Source organism: Hermetia illucens, chromosome 2 (assembly GCF_905115235.1).
Source record: "Hermetia illucens chromosome 2, iHerIll2.2.curated.20191125, whole genome shotgun sequence".
Classification (NCBI taxonomy): domain Eukaryota; kingdom Metazoa; phylum Arthropoda; class Insecta; order Diptera; family Stratiomyidae; genus Hermetia; species Hermetia illucens.
In genome coordinates this window covers 18,811,905-18,832,570 of record NC_051850.1, presented here as the reverse complement: position 1 = coordinate 18,832,570, position 20,666 = coordinate 18,811,905, and the positions used below count along the sequence as shown (strand labels likewise).

At 41.4% G+C, this 20,666-nt stretch overlaps 1 protein-coding gene across 3 annotated transcripts in view; it reads right to left on the bottom strand.

Moving 5' to 3' along the window:
- Positions 1-10,979: 10,979 nt before the first annotated feature.
- The window catches only part of LOC119649820 (ice-structuring glycoprotein), a 34,270-nt gene continuing 24,583 nt past the window's right edge, over positions 10,980-20,666 (bottom strand). For all 3 annotated transcript variants that reach the window (XM_038052153.1, XM_038052154.1, XM_038052155.1), the window contains one exon: positions 10,980-12,129. In XM_038052153.1, coding sequence (XP_037908081.1) covers positions 11,884-12,129 — 246 coding nt within the window. In that variant the 3' untranslated portion in view covers positions 10,980-11,883. The remainder of the gene's footprint in view (positions 12,130-20,666) is intronic.

Here is a 20,666-nt window from a genome sequence, read left to right as displayed (position 1 = left end):
ATGAAGCATCCATGCACCGCTAAAGCGATCGAAATAGCCCGATGCGGCTATGTTTCAGGTTAGTAGTTAGTAACTTCCCTTTCACGGAGAGGAAATTACACAGGGTACCATGGATCAGCAGATAGCCCCACTATGCTCTGTCAAGAGCCTGATGGTTTAAACGGCTGGCATTGTAGAGTTTTACTCTTCGAGATTCTTATCTGCATCCGCTATAAAATGGCACTTCGGTGGATTGTCTTTGTTGTTAGTCAAACCAGTTATTGGACGTTAAATCAACTTTGGCAAATCTCCTCTTCCTCGAATGATCACCATAGATACTTAGTTCGAGCTGCCTTTGAATGAACTTCCTCAACATCTTTGGTAGACCTCAGCAATTAGGTGAATTATTGCACGTACTGTACATATTCGTATGGTAATAAGCAGCATATGCAATCGCAATATGTATAACACATATATATGTGGTATACAATCAATTGCAAGAAACAAACTTATTCATCCGTGAACTGATCTTGTCCAATAAACAATTAACCTTGAAAATTTGCAAACAAGTTTTCAGTAACAAGTACATCCTAAAATGAAACTAAAATGAGTAAAAGTACTGCAATCTTAAAGATACACTTGTATCTAAAGACCAAAGGTGTTCAAATTGAAATCTGCTGCCTTTCACTGCTCCATTAAAATCATAATACAATCAAGAAATCAGTTTTTTATTCATAAAGTCTTAGATACTTGCTAACACTTTCAGTTAAGGTGTTATCAGAGCGAACAGGTTTGCAGACTTCCTCAGGTGCTACTATGATGACCACAATTGGTCTTGTTAAGAGTTGAAGTAAACCAGTGACCGGAGACTGCTTTTATTATTTCACAAAGGACCTTGGATTTACTTGTATCTTAAGTAGTAGGTGAGTACATCTTGGATAGTGATTTTAAGGCGTTTTTCATATATGTAGAGCGGCAAGTATCGTTTATATCGGATGTTAAACGCGATTGCATGACCTACATTTGTGCAGGTATGGATGCACTGCAAATGAGAATGAATTAAGATTTTTTTTTTCTGAATGATTTGGTCTTCTGAAGCCTTTCTTACAATTTTTTGATAATAAGAATCCATTGTAAGTATTATTTAGAATCGTGTTTAAGTAGTAGAGTATCTTGGATATGAATGCGCATATTCTCGTAAATGAATGCATGCGTATCCGATGCATTATTTATAAACCACATAAACCATTTATAAATATGGATACTTTTATCCTCATGAATCATATGTACTTTCGATTTCCCAATCATAAATATGTAATAGATATGTACCTATATCAACACGTTCAATAACATGAGTTCAGATCCATAATTGACTAGTGCAGTGTTCGGCATTAGAACCAGTTTATGTGGGATTAATTTCTGCGTGAAACTTTAATGTCAGCTTTAAGATGCTAATTAAATGCCGCCTTTTATCGACGAATACTAATAATATATTCTGTGGGAAAACATCGTTTCGCAGGTCAAGAAAAAAGCGGAAAACCTGTCGTCAAAATAGTGCGAAGGTGTAAGCATCAAGCGTGTCGAATACATAAATACAATATATGGTATACTCTGTGTACAAAAAAGGGGATGCATTTGCATGATTAACTCATTTCCTGCAATTATGACTCTACCAAAGGAAAGTTGCTCCAGGGGTCTTTTGAATGTTGGTTGCACTTTGCAGTTAGAGTAATTGTTAATTATTCTGCAATACGTGGAATTGTACCTAGCATACTGACGAGAGCGGAGGGAAAGGATGATTTCCTCCGGGCCCGAGTTTTTCGGGGGCCCGGATTTTCCGAAATAAAGGAAGCACTAGACTCTAGCGTGGCACCTTGTGAGTTATCAGGAATTTGCGTAGTGTTTAAAGTGCGGAGGGTGTTTCTGTGTATGGGAAAATTGCAGTTTGAAATTTGATTCAATACCGTGGATATAGCCAATAGATGTTCTCCATTGCTGCTTCCACCCACTGACTTGGGGTTTCAAAATACGTTGGTAGGAAAGCAGAAAATTGCTTGTTGTAAAAGTTTATTAAAAGGGCTAAATATTTGTGGACAAGCAACCTTAGTAGACAGGCGGCATCGCTGCTTGAAAATTCTTGCGTTTCCGAAATTTGGGCCGCCACTTCTTTCAATCAAGGTATCGCCCGCGTGAGTCCGACTATTTTGCATTTTTGGCCATTTTGTCGACCCGGGATTCGGGTAAATTTTCAATTTGCGTGGATCGCGGTCAACCTCCCTCCCGCTCCGATGCCGGAATTTCCGTGATATCAAGCGTTTCCGTCATCGCAGCCTGACAATTCTTACATTTCCGAAATCTGGGCCGCTTATCCTTTCTATTAAGACATCCCCCACGGTAATCCGACGATTTTGCATTTTTGGCCATTTTGTCGACCCAGGGGTCGTGGAAATTTGCGTGGATTTCGGTCAGCCTCTTCGGCGCCCGATTTTGCGTGATATCTCGCGTTCCATTGATCGCAGCTTGAAAATTTTTGCGTCTCCGAAGTTTGGACCACCTTCCCTTTCGATCATCGTCCATGGGAATCCAACGATTTTCCATTTTTGGCTATTTTGTCGACCCGGGGGTGGAGGAAATTTTCAATTTTCATGGATTTCGATCAGTCTCCATGACGCCCGTCATCGCAGCTTGACAATTCTCACGTTTCCGAAATCTGGACCGCTTCTCCTTTCGATCAAGACATTGCCTACGGGAATCCAATGATTTTGCATTTGCGGCGATTTTGTCGATCCGGGGTCGTGTAAATTTTCAATTTTTGTAGATTTCGGTCAGTCTCTCTGGTGCCCGATTTTGCGTGATATCTGGTGTTCCCGTCATCGCAGTTTGAAAATTCTTGCATTTCCGAAATCTGGACCGCTTCCCCTTTCAATCAAGACATCCCTCACAGGAATCCAACGATATTGCATTTTTCGCCATTTCGTCGATGCGGGGGTTGTGGAAATTTTCAATTTTCGTGGATTTCGGCCAGCCTCTCCGGCGCCTGGGAAGCCTTCCCTTTCGAAAGCCCGGAGGAGGGCGACATTCCGACAGTGGAGAAGTGCTCCAAACAATAACGGAGTCAATGGTCAGAACTAAGGTAGCCCAGATAAACCTCCACCATGCGAAAGTTGCATCTACGGTAATTGGAAGGGCAAGTTCCAAAGAGAACATTGGAATAATGCTGGCTCAGTAGCTCTGGGTGTACCGGGAGCAGACTCGCAGTCTTCAAAGAGGAAGCATGCAGGAATTTGGGATTCCTCTCGTAAAAAACCAAGATCTTGCATAATTCTCAAGCGTAATTTAAAATACCTATATCTTTCAGAGTTCCTGACTGGAGACCTTGTGGAAGCCGGGAGGAGCACTCGAGAGGCAGTCGTGGCAGGAGACGAAATCCGGAACAAGTCGCAAAACTGGTGATGTATTGTGAGAAGAGGTCGTTACTACTTCTCCTCGGCTGCAATGCCAATGTCCACTACGAAGTCTGGGGAAGCAGCGACACCAATCGAAGAGGTGAGTACCTTCTTGAATTTACTCTTAGCAATAAGTTAGAAGTATATAACTTAGAGAACACTCCAACATTTGTGACCAGCGCTAGACAGGAGGTACTAGATATAACTCTAGGAAATACTCCAATGAACGGGACGGTCAGGAATTGGAGGGTGCCGGATGAATCCTCTATGTCTGATCACAGGATAATCAGATTCGACATTGAGGGTAACCCCGAAATGAAAAGAATAATAAGGAATCCCAGGAGAACGAATTGGGAATCCTACGCAACGCACTTGAGTAACAATATTGCCCATCTTCATGGGGGAGGTGACATCTGGAGCGAACTGGAACTAGAAACAGCGGTGGAAAACCCCAACACAATCGTCATTGACGCTCATGAGGGCAGCTGTCCGGCTAAGACAGTTAAGCCATCAAGGGATGTACCATAGTGGAACAGGAACCTGGCCAGAATGAGAACAGAGATGCGAAGACTCTTCAGCCGGGCAAAAGAAACCGGGGGCTGGCAGAGGTACAAAAATGCACTGGCTGCGTATAGCAGCGCGATCAGGGAAGCAAAACGGAACAACTTCAGGAAATTCTGTGAAGGGATCGAACAGATCACAGAAGCAACCAGGCCTTACAAGGCTGTAGTCAAAGACGGGGCAATATCCTCTGTCTGTTTGAAGAAGGAAGATGGGACATTAACCGAGAATGAGGAGGATAGGGTACACCTGCTCCTCAGAACTCATTCCTCGGGGTCCTACTTCACGACAGCAGGCGACAACATTCTGCCTGACACCCCAACAACGAATAAAAGGGGAAGAAAGGAGAACTGGTGGATAGTGGGAACTTTTAAACCACTGAGATCACCAGGAGTAGATGGCATTTCCCCAGCACATCCAGAGAGGCCTAGGAATCATATTAGAGTCTTTTCTGAGGGTGGTAAGGGGGAGTATAGCACTGAAATATATACCAAGGGCATGGAGACGGGCAAAAGTGGTTTTTATTCCGAAAGCGAGTAAGAAGGATCCTTTTCACCCTAAATCTTTCAGACCAATTTGCCTAACATCGTTTGTACTCAAAACGGTGTAGAAAGTGGTAGAACTATATTAGAACTAACGTTCTAAAGCATAATCCCCTACATCAGTGTCAACACGCTTACCGGGCAGGACGGGTAACTGAAACTGCTCTGGATCAGCTGATAGATGTATGAGAAACAGCACTGTGGGGGTTTTTGGATATCGAAGATACAAGATACACACAGATACAAGATGCCGCAAGAGAGTGAGAAATACGCTGACATTCTGGATGGGCAAGATGCTAGAAAGTAGGCAAATAGAAGTACCGACAGGTACAAATTCTATTGTTATGAACACTACTCAAGGATGTCCACAGGGCGGGGTCCTATCGCCGCTTATGTGGAGTATGGTAGTGGACGAACTCCTGGACGTACTAATAAATACTGGAATACAAGTCCAGGGTTACGCCGACGACATTGTTTTAATCTGTAGGGGCAAATATGAAGATACCTTATGTGATAGAATCCAAACTGGACTAAGAGTTATTGGCGCCTGGTGCAGGAAGGCGGGACTGCGGATCAATCCGGGCAAATCACCATAGCACCATTCACTAGGAGGCGTAAGCTTGATCACCTGAGAGCCATAAGGTTACATGACATGGACGTGAAACGAGAAACAGAGGTCAAAAAATTACTCTGGTAGACACATGTCTGAAATACTTGTCGGAAAGCCACGAGGGCTCTGATGACTTGTAGGAAAAAAATGGAGTTGTAGCTCGAAGATACTACTTTGGATAGATACTGCAAAAGTAAGGCCAATGATTACCTATGGAGCGGTAATCTGGGCAGGAAGAACCGAACTCAGTACAAAAGCCAGGGAATTACACAAACTCCAAAGACTGGCTTGCGTGTGTATCAGTGGGGCAATGAGGACATGCCCAACAGCATCTCTGGAGGTCCTTCTGGGATTAATCCTTCTCCATCTGCACATACAGATGCAGGCAATATTCAGGATGGCCGGGAGTATCAGTAAGGCGGGGAGCTGCCTAAACCGAAGCAAGATTGATATTCTTTCTAGACGTTATCCCGAATTACTGATACCAAGGGATAACATGACAACGAGAATTCACTTTGATAAGAAGTTTGAAACACGTTGGAGACATACAGCTTAAACCAGTAACTGATTATTTGGTACGCTGACCGATCCCTCAGAGCAGAGGGAGCGGGTGCCAGTGTCATTGGTCCAAGCAAAATGTACTTCGAGCCAATGGGTAGGTACATTAGCATATTCCAGGCGGAATTATACGTCAATGACAGATGTACCGCCTTTAATCTGCAAAGGAACTACAGGGGGCAGAATATAGCTATTCTCACCGATAGCTAAGCAGCAATCAAGACACTTAGGTCGAACCAGGTGAACTCTAAATTGGTGTGGGAATGCCTTGAGAGATTGAATACGCTCGGCTCGTTCAACAGGGTGTGGATACTTTGGGTTCTAGGCCATGCTGGGTTGGGAGGGAATGAGGCAGCGGACGAACTAGCCAAGAAGGGAGCAGGGACGCCTTTACACGGGCCAAAATCCTTCTGTGGAATCGGAAACTGTTTCATGGCTATGATACTAAGAAATGAAGAGGAACGGTTGAGGGAACTATTCCAGGGATGGAGGAGTCTAGGGTGCTTATTGGGGGATACGAACCCATGTGCACAAAGGGTTGCTTAAACCTCACCGAAGAGAACCTTCGAATCATAGTGGGAATTCTCACTGGTCACTGTCGGCTAAACTATTACCTAGGGAAGCTACGGATATTTACGGACACTGCCTCTGGTTTTTGTGCAGAGTGTGAGGAAACCTCTATACGTTGTGGGACAGTGTCCGGCACTTGTACAAAGTAGGTCGAGGCATCTGGGAGAACACTTTACACCAGATGCAAACTTGCAAGATCTGGAAGTAGGGAATATACTAAAGTTCTTGACAGTTATAGGCTAGCTTGAGATACTACGGTTAATAGGTACACTATTACCAGTAGAAGGGGCACAACAGTTCTTTAAGGACGCGGTGCGGCTTTCCCTTAACAGAATTAAAAGAATAATATGTGGTCATATGTATTGGATGGTCTACGAAGGCTTTGTATTTCGAAATTAGTCCGGACCTCAGGACTAATGCATATCTAGCTGGTTTCCAGAGATTTACAAGAAAACGAGGTCAGCCTAGGCCAGCCTGGTCCGAAAATGGTGCTAATTTGGTAGGCGTTTTTCTTTGTCGCCGTTTGCTTAGATCCCGATGGCTTCCTGATACCATCCCTATTTAATTTGAGGGTTTCATCATGAGAAGTTGCCGAATGTGTTTCCCGCGTGGTTTTGGTTCGGCATTTTTCCCCTCCAGTGCATTGATGTAACAGACATATCGAAGCTTGCATGTCTTATTAGATATTTCACATCTCTTAAATAAACTTGCAGAATTCATTAATTTGTTCTGCCAGTGAAAGAAATGCTTTTGCCGTTTCCTTTTTAGGGTTTTGTTTGCAAAACAAAACCTTATTAAAATCGGTTCAATGTCTGCCTGTCTGTCCGTCTGTCTTTTTTTTTTATCGTTGGAAAGTAGAAAGGTTCAAAACCTACTGCTGGCTCCTGCCATGTAGTTATGCGAGACTCCTACTCACTAAAACCACCTCCTTCTTCTTCCACTCTCCCCACGGGACTGCCATAAGCATTGCATCGCGGGGCTGGATCAGTTCTTAACTGCGGCGCATTATTGTTTGCTCCCTTTCTTGCTTTCTTCGCAGTTCTTCATGCCTTAGCCGTTGATGAATCATTTTCAGCTCAATTACCACTTGATTCCAAGCCTCTGTTGATTCCAACATAAACTCCACTATATTTCCAGGTGTTAAGTGCCTGTCTGCGATCGTCTCCAGCCTAGTTCGGTGTGCTGTAAACCTTGGGCACTCAAATACAACATGTTCCGCATTCTCAGCGACGTTACCACATCTTGGGCAGTATGGTGACTCGTCGTGTCCAAATCGATATAGATAAGCCCGATAACCTCCATTTCCGCTTAAAAACCGCGTTAGCTCGTAGCTTAGTTCCCCGTGGCTCCTTTCAATCGATCTTCGAATGTGTGGAATGATATTTTAGGTCCAACGGCTAGTTTGTGCCTCGTTCCATCTCTTTTGCCATTTTGCGATGGATCTTCGCCGTGCTAGTTGCCGTCGAAGTACAATGGACTCCCCGATTGCATACATTTTGTCATAAAGACGCTGAACTCATCCGCCAAGATATCTATGGGGATTGTCCCTGCCAGTACATATGCTGCTTCTCCTGATGTCGTGCGATAAGCACTGCATACCCGGAGTGCACTTAGTCGATACGCCATTCCTAGTTTTCCGCAGTTTGATTTGCTTTCCAGAACGGTTGCCCAAACTGGAGCTGCGTAGAGTAGCACGGAACTAACTACCTTTGAAATAAGACGACATCGACTTTGTCTTGGTCTATCAATGTTCGGTAGTATCCTCAAGATCGTTACAGCGATGGAAGATGCTTTAGTTGCAGCGCACTCAATGTGTTTTTTAAAGTTGAGTCTTTTGTCAATCATTACACCCAAATATTTAATCGACTCTTGGGAGTAAATTGTTTTTTCACCAACTTTAATTTTCACGGCCGTGTCTTTCCTTCTTTTGCTGATTAGCACTAGTTCCGTTTTGTGTTCAGCAAGTGATAGGCCGGACTTTTTCAACCAGGAATTGATCTACCATATCGCTTCATTTGCATAGATTTCGATCTCGTCTAAACGTTTTGCCACTATTGTTACCCCGATATCATCCGCAAAGCCAATAGTTGTCACGCCGTTAGGAAGGCGTAGCGTCAGCACTCCATTGTACATAATTAACCACAGTAAGGGACCTAAGACAGACCTCTGTGGTACGCCGCACGTAGTTGGGAATAATTTTTGTCCATCGTCCGAGTCGCAATATAATCTTCTTCCAAGAAGTACATTGGTACTTCGGAGCCTGTCCGTCTGTCTGTCTGTCTGTTTGTCACAGGCACTTTTCTCAGAAACGGCTGTACCGATTGACACGAAATTTGGTGGGAAGGTGGGAACTATGGACCCCCAGACATGCAGTGAGTAATATCCTTCTACATTGAGATTTAGGGGGGTCCCCATACATGTAAAAGGGAGTGTAAAATTTTTTTTCACCAAATATAGTCATGTGGATATCAAATGAAAGGCCTTAATTAGTACTTTTCGAAGCCGGTCTTAGTTTTGAGATTTGTTAAAAAGGCAGGGAGTGCGAGGAGTGGAAAATGATGATTTCTTTAACGGACCCATTCTCAGAAACTACCCAACCAAAATATCTAAAAAAAAATCATCGAGCTGCCTCTATATGGTGCCCAGGCCTCAAAATACTCTCCATATCGATATCTGTTCAAATTAAGTTAATAATAGTATATTACCATATTTTTGGGAAAATTGAGTAAAACCCCTCTTAAGTTTATCTTAGAGTAATAAAAGTTGGTACTAGTATAAAACATAATATGAAGCATATTATCTCCAAGTTTGATCAAAATCACACTATTAGTAACAAAGTTGTGTTTACCGTGTAAATTTACAACCCTAAGTACTAAATTTGACATGCTAATGCATATTCTTAACGGGCTACGTACAAATGGGATAGTTCTAAACTCAAATATACTTACACAAGAAGCAAACAAAACCTTTCATACCTGAAGCGCCCAGCTTCCGGTTTCCCGACTTGTTATTACTCTGCCGGTTTGCACCAAAAACAATTTTTTCGATGCCGGCACTGTTGGTATTCTTCGCCAAGTCGGGAGTTTTGCGACGAATCTCTAGCATGGAAGGCTATTGTTGCTAAGTTTGGAGCTAGTTCTAAAAGAATCCGTGGGTCAAATTTTCATCCTATTTGTATCTCCCAATATTAGATGCCATAGCAGCCAAGATTCTAGCTCCTGAGGCACTCGGTAGTTGAACATCGCCGGCCGGGACTCTGTAAATCGCCGGTACTGGGTTTCCGAAGGCGTGTACCGTAAAAAACCACTTTCTCTTTTTCCACATTGGGTTCAATTTATCCATCCAAAGGTGCAACTGCACACAGTTGCTTATTTCTAAGAAGAATACTCCTTCGGATTCTTGACCAAAACGAAAGACTTAAGCCAGAAACTCGAAATTTATATCGTTTAATTATTAGATGTGGAACTAAATAATAATTTGAAATGAATCTTTTGGAATGTTTTGTAGATAGTTTAGTTTACATTGCATCTAATTTACAGATATTTCCTTCAATCAAATGTCGATGTATGAGTTTAATTGCACAGTGCGGTATCAAATCAAGGTTTTTATTTCACGAAAATGCAAATAGTTGACATAGAAATGCACTTACTTGAGGCCGCGATCTAGAATCGATTGGGTGTTGATTTGATGGAAATTGCACTACTCATAGGTGCCTGTCGATCGTGTTCATGAAAACTGGATGCTGATCAAGACCGAAGCACTGAATGCAACGCACTGCATTTCAACATTGCGTAATTGGACAGTTGGAATGTGCTCTTGTTTTTTTTTGGTTGCCATTTCGTTGCACGAGTCACCTCTTGCGACTGTTAAAGTTGGCAATCGAGTCTTACCTGTAGGTCTCCATTTTCTTTACTTAATTTTGATTTTTGGCATGTTGCAATCGTTTGGAGAAAAACGATCGAGGTCATGTGCAAAATCTTAAGGAGTAGTTTTGCGAAAAAAACTCACCTGAGTGCAATTAGCCATATACTTACCCACGTTCCAGATACAAAGTCATGTTTTTAAGATATGCATGGTGACCATGTTTTGCAGACACCCATGGAATGATTCTCGTTCTGAAATTCTTACACAATTTACTGTCTAACCAGCAAGTCTTTCATTTATTTTATTCACCTGATTTAGGCTAAATTATGACTGAAATTAGAACCATAAATTTGTATATCGTGGGAAAATCGACACTTAGAAATCAGGGTCTCAATGATTTTAATAATTTATGTGACTTTTCCATTTCATTTTGATTTCGAAATTCATGTCGGGTCCAGTTGAAAGGAAAAACATGCAGAAATGAAAACTGGAATGGCTGCTGCTCTGAAATGGTGTAAATTGATGTCAAACACCAAAAAGATTGCTTTTTATTTGCAATTGCAACAGGCGTTGGATTAGTAATTGCAATTCAAACCACCATAATTTTCATTTTTCATTGAAAATATGGTGGAAGTGTAAATTCTTGTTTCTGCATATGATTGGAAGTGCTATTTTTTCAACTGACGTTGGCAATTTATTATATTCAACGCATACCTATTGCTGGAATAATAATGCAATAACAAGAAATTTATGTAGTTTGCCGGGGAAATGCCATTATATGCAATTTAGATAATTTTCCCGCCAACTTCCGAGATGTTGTCTTCTGCTTATTTTGCACAAAGACAACTATTCATTCAATTTTCTTTGATTTTATTTGAAAAAATATATTTACACATTTCACTATTTATACAAAAGATATAAAATTTTATTCTGTCGTTTAGCAATACATTTTCATACGTATGACAAATTTTATCACAAAAAATATAAAATACGTAATACATATGTGAGGAAAACAATAATACAAACTGTTTAAAGATTCAAAGCATATTAGATACATGAATCTATTTCATTTGATGGAGAGAATGTGTTTTCATTTATTCCATTTTGGTGGAAATCAGAATATCGTGGACACTAGCGGGCTTTTCATTCAGTAGAAAATTCAGGCAAATGGAAAATTTATATTTTCAATATTGGATTTAAGGAAGTCAGTTAGTTAAAGATTAATAAAGAATGAAAATTCCGCTTATGTTCTTCGGTGTCCTTTTCGAATAATCATGATAAAAATCAATACGTGATAGTGTCTAGTTTATGTATTTTTAATAAATATTTACATAATGTAAAAAAGATGTATGAGTGCAAAGTAAAATATGAATGCATATTCAGAAATATCAGCAGTGATGGGGCAAAATTTATCTAAATTTAACAAGAAAAGATTTAGTTTTATATTCCATTCCTTACAATTTTTAGTAACAAAATATGAATTGTATTTTTCAAAGCAATGAGATAGATGATGACAATCTAAATGTGGATGAAACCACCTAGATATATATATATATGAATATGAAATAGAAGAATAATAAAACATATTATTGTCAAATGGCAAGAAAATCAACGATCAAAAATTAAATTAAAAACAAAAATAAGACAAAAAAAATTTCTTATCGCGCAACTACTACACGTTTATCATCATTATTACAAGTATTAATATTTTACATTAGAAATAATGTCCTTCCTCCATTTTTATGAAGCGTCCTTACGCCTTGGCGGAGTTTCTCTTTGCAATGACTTTTGTGACCTGATCTCTGCTGTTTGTTACAGTTGCATGGAATCCAGTTTCCCAATCGGCGTAGTAATGGACAGTGCGAACATTACCATCAGGTTCAACCAAGGAGTATTCACCTTGAACTACATCACCATCTCGTTCTTCTTTTTGATGTTTGATGTCTCCTGTTAGGGAATCGTGTACGCCATATTCGAAAGCATAGCGAGGATGATCGTCCTGTTTAGGGGAGGAATATTTTCGTGAAAATATGGTGTATGGTTTTCTAATGTTTAATTATCACTGCAATTTGGTCTAATATAATTCACGATATTATAATTTCCAACTTAACTAGAAATCCCTTCTATTATACTATAATTCTCTCAAAGATGATAAGAGTCAAGCAAGTTGGGAGAAGTTAGTAGAAATGGAAATTTTAAGCAAGAAGTGGTTGCGACTGTGGGTGTCACCTACAGGCGAAGGTATGGCAATTAATTGCAAATGAAGCAATAGAAATGAAAGTTGAAACGAATTTTAGATTCCTGTTCTGAATTTTGGAGTAGATCATCTGAATGAAAATCAGAAATATTCAACGCAAAAAAAGATTAAAAAAATATTGGATAATTTGAAAATGTTTAGTAAAATAACGGGCAATTAAGGAGGTCATCCCCTGTGAAGACCGTTTTTTTCGCTATTTTTTTGGAAATTTTTGTGAAGAACCGGATAAAGATACAAATACTAATTTTTCACCATATATTTACTAATATCTTGACCATACATAACAATTTTTCTAGCCCGATAGTATAGTTCGTTATTGCAATACAAAGCAATTTATACACCCATCTCCGAAAAAAAAGGTTTTTTTTTCTGCTGCCAGGCTAAAGAGCGCTGCGATCCTACTAAAGAAAAAAAGTAAACGGAATTTTAACGTACAGACTTAACTACAGCACGCTAAATTTTTGGTGCCATGTTAAACATTTTTTTTGTGAATTTTGGTGTTTTTTCAAGGCTTTTTTAATAAATAAACAAGTCAGGAAACCGGAAGCTTGACGCTTCAGGTATAAACGGCTTTGTGTTTTCCTATGTGAGGAGCATAACGCAGCTCTCCATTGGCTGATAGCACTGACTCTAGAGATTTAAATCGCTCATTTCTGTCAATGGCAGTAACTTACTCAGAACTCATCTCAAATCTAAAATTTACCGCCATGTTGTCCGTCTGCCGCTTTTTATAGTTCTGAGTGTTCGGCGACTATAAAATAAAATGAACGGCGTCTTGCGGTAATGGGAACTAAGATGTTACATTGAACTAGCGGCGTGATTTGTTTTGATCACATTCGAAATGAGGATATCTGCGATCGCACCGATCGTGGAAAAAATATTGATCTGAACATCAAAGTCAATGGTAAGCAACCAAAAAGTCGGCTGAAACAACGGCCGCTTGATACGCTGGATGGGGATTTCAAGACCTTGCGATTACATTCAGATCAGGTATTTGATCAAATAAAATGGCGAAACCGATCACGGCGAGCCGATCCCGCTTGTGAACGGGACAAAGGCTGAAGAAAAAGAAGAAGATGTGAGGAGCGACGAGTGCATGACAGCTCCGTGTGACATAGCTAAAAATTCCATTACCCTCTATTTTTTAGAAAGCGATTTAAATAAATCATTTGATGGAAAGCCCCGTATTGATGATAGTCAACCTCATACCCTTGACACTCTCAGCTTAGTATTTTAGCAACTGCGAAGAATTGAACCTACAACAGATACAAAAAAGGGCTGGGGAGAAGTAAATACTTCATGAGTAGAATTTAAATATTTCATTCGAATGTCAATTATTCTCGTTAATTATGACGTCAGCATCTTATTTGTATCGCTTAGGATGCGATAAATTCGCAGGAAATAGTTAAGTGTGAACTACTATAGCTTTGACACTAATAGTCGGCTTTCCATAAAACTTGGCGTGTGTATGGACAAGACTGTCCTCTATGCCGATCCAAAATTTAGTACTCCTAAAATGAACTTAAGGGGAGTTTTTCAATCAATTTCTAAAAGTTGGTAATGTACTATTAGTAAGTTTATTTGGACAGATATCGGAATGGGGCATCTTTCGAGGCTTAAATTTCACATAAGTGTTTTACAAAAAAAACCTTAAAAAGGGCTAGGTAGAAGTAGATTCTTCATAAATGCGACTCTAATATTTCATGCGAATGTTAATTATTCTCGCAAATTATGACGTCAGCATCTAATTTGCATGACTTTACAAGGAGTAAATTCGCGCGAAATTTAAACGAAATTTTTGAAACTGCTATAACTTTCGTGTTAATGGCCAGATTGTCATAAAATGTGGTCCTCTATGCTGGTGCGAAATTTGGTAGTTCTAGGATGAATTTAAGGGAGGTTTTCAGTAGATTTCTAGAAGTTGATAAAATACTATTAGTAAGTTTTTTTGAGCAGATATCAGAATGGGTAATATTTTGAGACCTAGATTTCATCTAAGCGCACTCTCCTTTTTTGCGGATTTTTGGGTTGGGTAGTTTCCAAAAATGAGTCCTGCCTCACTTTAAGTGTTACATTTTGACTCCTTACTTACGCACTTTGCAATTCATACCAAAAATAATGTCGATTTCGAGACCTTTCATTTGATACTCTACACGACTACATCTGGTGAACATTTTTTTTTTAATCACCCCTTTGCATGTGTGGGAGGCCCCTTTAAACTTTGTCTAAATTCATTTCATTTGCTCTATGCGTGGGATTCCATAGTTCCCATCTGTCCACTAAATTTCATTCGGATCGGTTTAGCCGTTTTGGAGAAAAGTGCGTGTGACAGACAGGCAGACAGTGAATCGATTTTAGTAAGGTTTTGTGTAAAACAAGAAACTACCGAATGAATCGCAATTATCCTAGTTTGCGGACCGTAGAAATATGTCCTGAATAAGTCGTGAAAATTTCAAAGAATTTCCTTGGATAGATTTCGGGTTATGGTGGCAGCAGATTTTCAATGTGCAGTTTCGAGAAAAACGCATTTTAAAAGGGGAATGTGATTTTTAGCCATAAAACCTTAACTGACCATTAACTTGCTATACCTAGTCCATAAACCCTAGGTGTCTTGAAGAAACGTATGTACAGCCTTGGCTTCAATTCTTGGCCTTTTAGCGAAGAAATACAGATCGATAAATACGCGCTTAATTACGCGAATTGACCAAAAAAAATCGATTCCGTGGATCCGGCACACAGTAAGATCCCCTTAAATGTTGAACAGTATCGGGCAGTAGTTAGTGTGGAGCTAAGCCGGCTCAAATCTCTGCTAAAATTTGGTATAGATTAGGGAAAGACTGGCAAAATTGTTTAGCAAATATATTTGCCTTCCATTCCGTCTGGGCTACTGTAATTTTTCCAGATATTTCGATTGGATTCTTTCTGAGAACGGATCCTTGAGGTAGTTGACTCTTTTCGGACCCGGTTCCCCTTTACAACCAATCTTAAAACTAATATCTGTTTCTGAAAGGATTAATTGAGACCTTTTGTTTGATACCCCACACGGCAATAGTCGAACCCCTCTTCTGCTCTCCCACTTACCCATTAAGTTCATCATGAAACAATGTAATTCTCTCCATGCCTGGGAGTCCACAGTTTTATATTTTTTACAAAATTTCGTGCCATGAGGAATGTGTGTGTTACAGACAGATAGACAGATAGGCAAACAAACGAATATACAGACAGGCACTGGCCTTTTTTGTTAGCTAAGGATCTCCAGCGGTATGTCAGTGAAGAAGGTACACATATTCGACCACCAGGCCATCATTTTTGAAATCATGCATGGTGCACGAACTGAAAAGTGGGCAGCTAATAAGTTTGACGAGGGGAAGAAGTTCTGCAGCAAAATACAGCGATTGAAGGAAGCACAGAAGATAAAGCTCGTCGAAAAGTTGCGGCGAGCATGTGACGCTTCCATGGCATAGTGTGTTATATCCCAGAAGCAAGTTTCGAACTTTTGGTGGAACTCTGAAACCGGAGAGTGTCGCAAGTCCTGCCACAAGGCCAGAAGGTGCAGTCAGCGAAACAGAAACAAATCTGGATACGAGCAGTTATATGACGAATACAAAAACGCTCGGAAGAAACTACATGTGGTCATAATAAAAAGTAAAAGCGAACACTTTAAGCGACTGTGTAAGGAAGCTGACATGAACCCCTGGGGTGGCGCTTATAAAACAATAATATCGAAAATCAAAGGCAAACGCTCCCTATCAATTTCTTGCCCTACTCTAATAGAACCTTCCCACTGTCGAGATAGACACCGCCGAAGTTCTCATCGTAAGTGAAAAGGAGGTCCTCGAAGCTGCGGATAAAATTGTTGGAAATAAAGCACCGTGTTTGGATAGCATCCATAATAAACCTCTCAAGGTAGCAGTGAAAATAGTTCCAAATATGTCTGCCGAGGCGTTCACCATATGCCTTAAAGAAGGAGCATTTTCTACACAGTAGAAAAAGCAAAAATTAATACTAATCCCCAAGCCAAACAAACCTTTGGGGGAAGCTGCGTCCTACAGGCCGATATAACTTCTAAATAATACTGGCAATCTATTCGGACGAGGAATCTATAACAGATTGCTTCCAATTGTCAAAAAGAATGGCGGCCTTTCCGAGAAAGGGGAGGTCTAAAACGGATGCAGTTGCCCTAGTAGCTAACACAGCTAAGACCGGATTTGACAAGGACAAATATTGGGCAGTGATCACACTTGATGTGAAGAGCGCCAGATACTTGAGTCGCGAATCAACTTAGGCGTGGCAAAGTATCAGGTGCATATCGTTGCCGACTTCCTAAACGATCGGGTTCTCTGCAGGGAATCAGATGAAGGAATGAAACTATACCAAACGATATGCGGGGTTCCACAAGGGTCTCTCCTGGGGCCACTCTAGTGGATTATTATATATAACGGAGTACTGACGCTAGAACTTCTCACTGGTGTGGCCTCCAATGGTTTCGCGGACGATATTGGTGTGACGGTTGTTGCACGCCTTCTCGAAGAAGTGGAGCTTCATGCAAATGAAGTAGTCTATGAGATTAAATCCTCGATAGAGAATGGTGGTCTACAGCTCGCAGAGCATAAGACGGAAGTAGTACTTATTACCAAGCGGAGAAAGTACACTTTCATGAAGATCAAAGTTGAAACGCAGCACTTAGGCGTAATAATTGACCAGAGGTTAAACTTCAAACGGCATGTGGAGGGTGCAGCAACCAAGGCATATAACTTTGGAGCGCTGGTTGCGAGAATGCTACCAAATACATGTGGCCAAAGGCCGAGCTGTCGATTCCTTATTTCGAAGGTGGTCAGTTCGATCCTACTATATGCAGCCCCAGTATGGGCAGATGCACTGAAAAATATAGCAAATAAGAGAAAGATTGGAGCTGCGTATCGCATAAGTGTACTACGAACAGTTTGTGTGAAAGCGGGAATGGTGTCGATTGAGATTCTGGCGACAGAAATATAGTACAATGACTTTACGATCGAACGTATCTCACCGGAGAATCTCCTGTCCGTCGGCGACAGTTCGCACGAGCTGAATTTGTCGCGGAATGGCAGGAGAAGTGGGACGAGTCAGAAAAAGGCCGCTGAACTCACAAAATCATATGGGATATCCGGAAAAGGATCGAGCGACCCCACGACAATGTTGGTTTCGACCTAACTCAATTCTTGAGCGGACGCGGAAGCTATTGAGCTTATGTGTATCGATTTGGGCCTGATGATTCGCCATATTGCCCAAACTGCCCAAATATTACTGAGGATGCAGAACACGTGTTTTTCACTGCCTCAGATTTGAAGCCCGAAGGGCTACACTGGAAACTGCAACCGTGGAGCACTTTACACCCAAGAATATAATGGAACTTATGGTGAAAGCAAAGGGGATATGGACCGAAGTCGAAAAGATGATTGCAGCCATCGGTAAGAAGCTTAGGCAGGAAGAAGTAATTCGAAAAAATGAACGCGAAAGAAACATGAATGTTAATACGAGTGTAGAATAAATTCTGATCCAGCCCGCGATGTAATACCAAATGGGGTTCCCGCGGGGAGAGCGGAAGGAGAAGGAGGTGGTTTTAGTGGGTAAGAGTCCGTGTGGCAGAAGCCTGCGGTAGCTTTTGAAGCTTTTCACCTTCCATCGGCAAAAAAAAGGGCACTGATCTTTTGACCTCTATTGTGAATATTGCTTTAAGAAAATTAATATTAGATGTTTGTGAATTTGGCTGAATTTCTGTCATGTTATTTACATGGTAGGTTCTCTCTCGATGATCCACCTAATCGTGATCAGGAAGTTCAGTAAAGATTCTCTAGGGTACTAGAGGAGAGACCCGAAGCTAAGCTGAAATCAAAACCCCAAGCCAAGTTGTGGCTACCGTATCGAGGGCTGAATGGCCACAGGGACTGAGATGTAGCCATAAACGGCGAACTCGGGGTAATAGTCGACCCCCAGCTTCAACTAGCCTTGTCCTCTTCCGAGATCAACTTACTCTCCGGTAAAACAATGGTCAACCAACTATGAGAAATCTAAAGACACAAAAGAGCAAACAAAAGCCGGAAGTTCGACGCTTTAAATATGAAAGGTTTCTTTCTTTTCCAAGTATCTTTGAGTGCAGAACTATTCCACTTGTATGTAGTTTGTAATGTTTTTAGCATGCCAGAAAATTCACTTTGATGTGATATTGCTATCTACGAGACATCCTGAAACTTTCGCCCTCGTCCTCTATTGTACTGCGCCAAGTGACCTTAGGGCGACCGACTCGTCCGCCATCTTAGGAGAGTGGATTCCATTGCATGTCGTAGCCAGCAATGCAACAGTTGCCTCTCCTTAATGAGTGACCTATTCACAGCCATTTCCGTCCTCCCATTACAGTGCGTACGAGTGCCAAGTCTGGGCGATGACCAAGTTTTTCATTTGAGATAGTGTCACGCCAGTGTATTCCGATGATACAACGCAGGTATTGATGAAAGTTTGGAGTTTTGGGTAACAATCGAGTTCACTTTTTGTGTGCTACTCCTATATATTATAGAAACGCAGAAAGAACACTATCACAGAGCAGTCTCAACTTGATCTTGGTATTGCGGTAGAGCATGTGCAGCAAAGATCTAAATTGCGAGAATTTTTCCAAACTGACCCGTAGGGTGTTAATGTAGTTAATGCGAAGGATCCGGAGAGGAAACCAACCTGCTTTCTGTCGATTAAGCGATTTTCTTTGAGGCGTTCCAGGATTATTTTAGCGATTATCTTTAAAAACTCCAATTGTCACACTCAAAATGTGTACCGTTTTTTGGAATCTGGACGATCACCTCCTTCTTACACTCTCTGGGAAGGTCTCGGATTGTCAAGGAATTCCATCTGATTAGAAGCAGCAAATCTGCAGTCAGTCATCTGCAGTAACTGCAGGTGCAGCGATAAATAATCCTGCGGGGATACCGTCAAGGCGAGCATTTTTGATGCCCGCCCAATGCTCATTGATATTCTCAGGTGCGTTACTCAGTAGATCTGCTGTCCGATCAGCAAGATAGTTCTTGCAGTGCCGAGCGATAGTTGGGTTGTACAGGAGGCCGATGTTGAACTTAGGCGGTCGCAGCTCCCTAACCCTGCGAGAAATGCTGGACGCACCTTTCGGGGTTGATGTCTGCATCTTTCTTGTTGCGCACATCCAGAAGACAACTCGTAAAACTACTGTTCATCGCGAAGTGGTAGATTTGATTGCTCGACTTTATGGCAGGCTCTGTGCTCGAACAATGTGCTACCAATGACGAAGCGGTGACAGTTGCAGAAATCCACGAACCTCCCACCATTACCGTTACGGCCGCCAAGACCGTGTTTCTCCATCACATGCCCGAGCAAGGTGTTGTCAGATATTCCCTTGGCATTTAGATCACCATCACGATCGTAAGGTTAGAAAGCTTCTCCTGAATCGCGTTTAATTGTTCGTAGAAAGTACTCAGTGAAAAATCAAATTCAATTTCGACCGTGTCAGTCCAACCATGGGTGAATGGGCAACCCAGAGTTCATTGATGGAAAACCTGGGTTTAGTCTTAGATTTCCACTCATTCAATTAGTATCAGTCCAATCCTTGCGGACGAGTCGAAGTAGACCTCTTCTGTCAAAATTTAACTTCGGCCCCTGAAGTTAAAATCTTACTCACAAGTAGGCATCAGTCCTCAGAAAGAAAACAACCTCAGGGCAAACCGGGCACACCATAATTCCCGGTTGTGCAATGTTGATAGGAAAGGAGCGCCTGGGGTATTTGCGGTTAAGAGCAAATTAAATCGGAAGGGGTTCTTACGCGATCCAAACTCTTCAGAAGCGGTCTTGTAAGACGATATCCATCGGCCGGTTTTGACACTGAGCAGTGTGAACAGTTTAGCTGTAAGGACTGCATCCGGCCAAGGCATTAAGCTTGGCTTTGAGTCGGTAAGTTCATATCGTAACATGTTGTAGCTCAACTTTGACAAAAAAAAGCACGAACGAGTGGCTCTAGAAATACTATTTCTTCTGTCATGTGGGCAGGTACGCGTCTACCCAAGAAGCGGGTATTCTAGCTACCATCATTCAAAAGACATTTTCTCTGGCTTCCAGAGGAGGGGGGGGGGGTATCGGTGCTGATGGTCGGTGTCCAGAGAAATTGATATTATATATTGCGCGAGAGGATCCATACTATTTGATTATCTGGTAGGAACTGAATTGCATATCTTCGAATTGGGCAATGAGACCATTTTCTTCAATGTAACAGGCCGTCGATATTATGG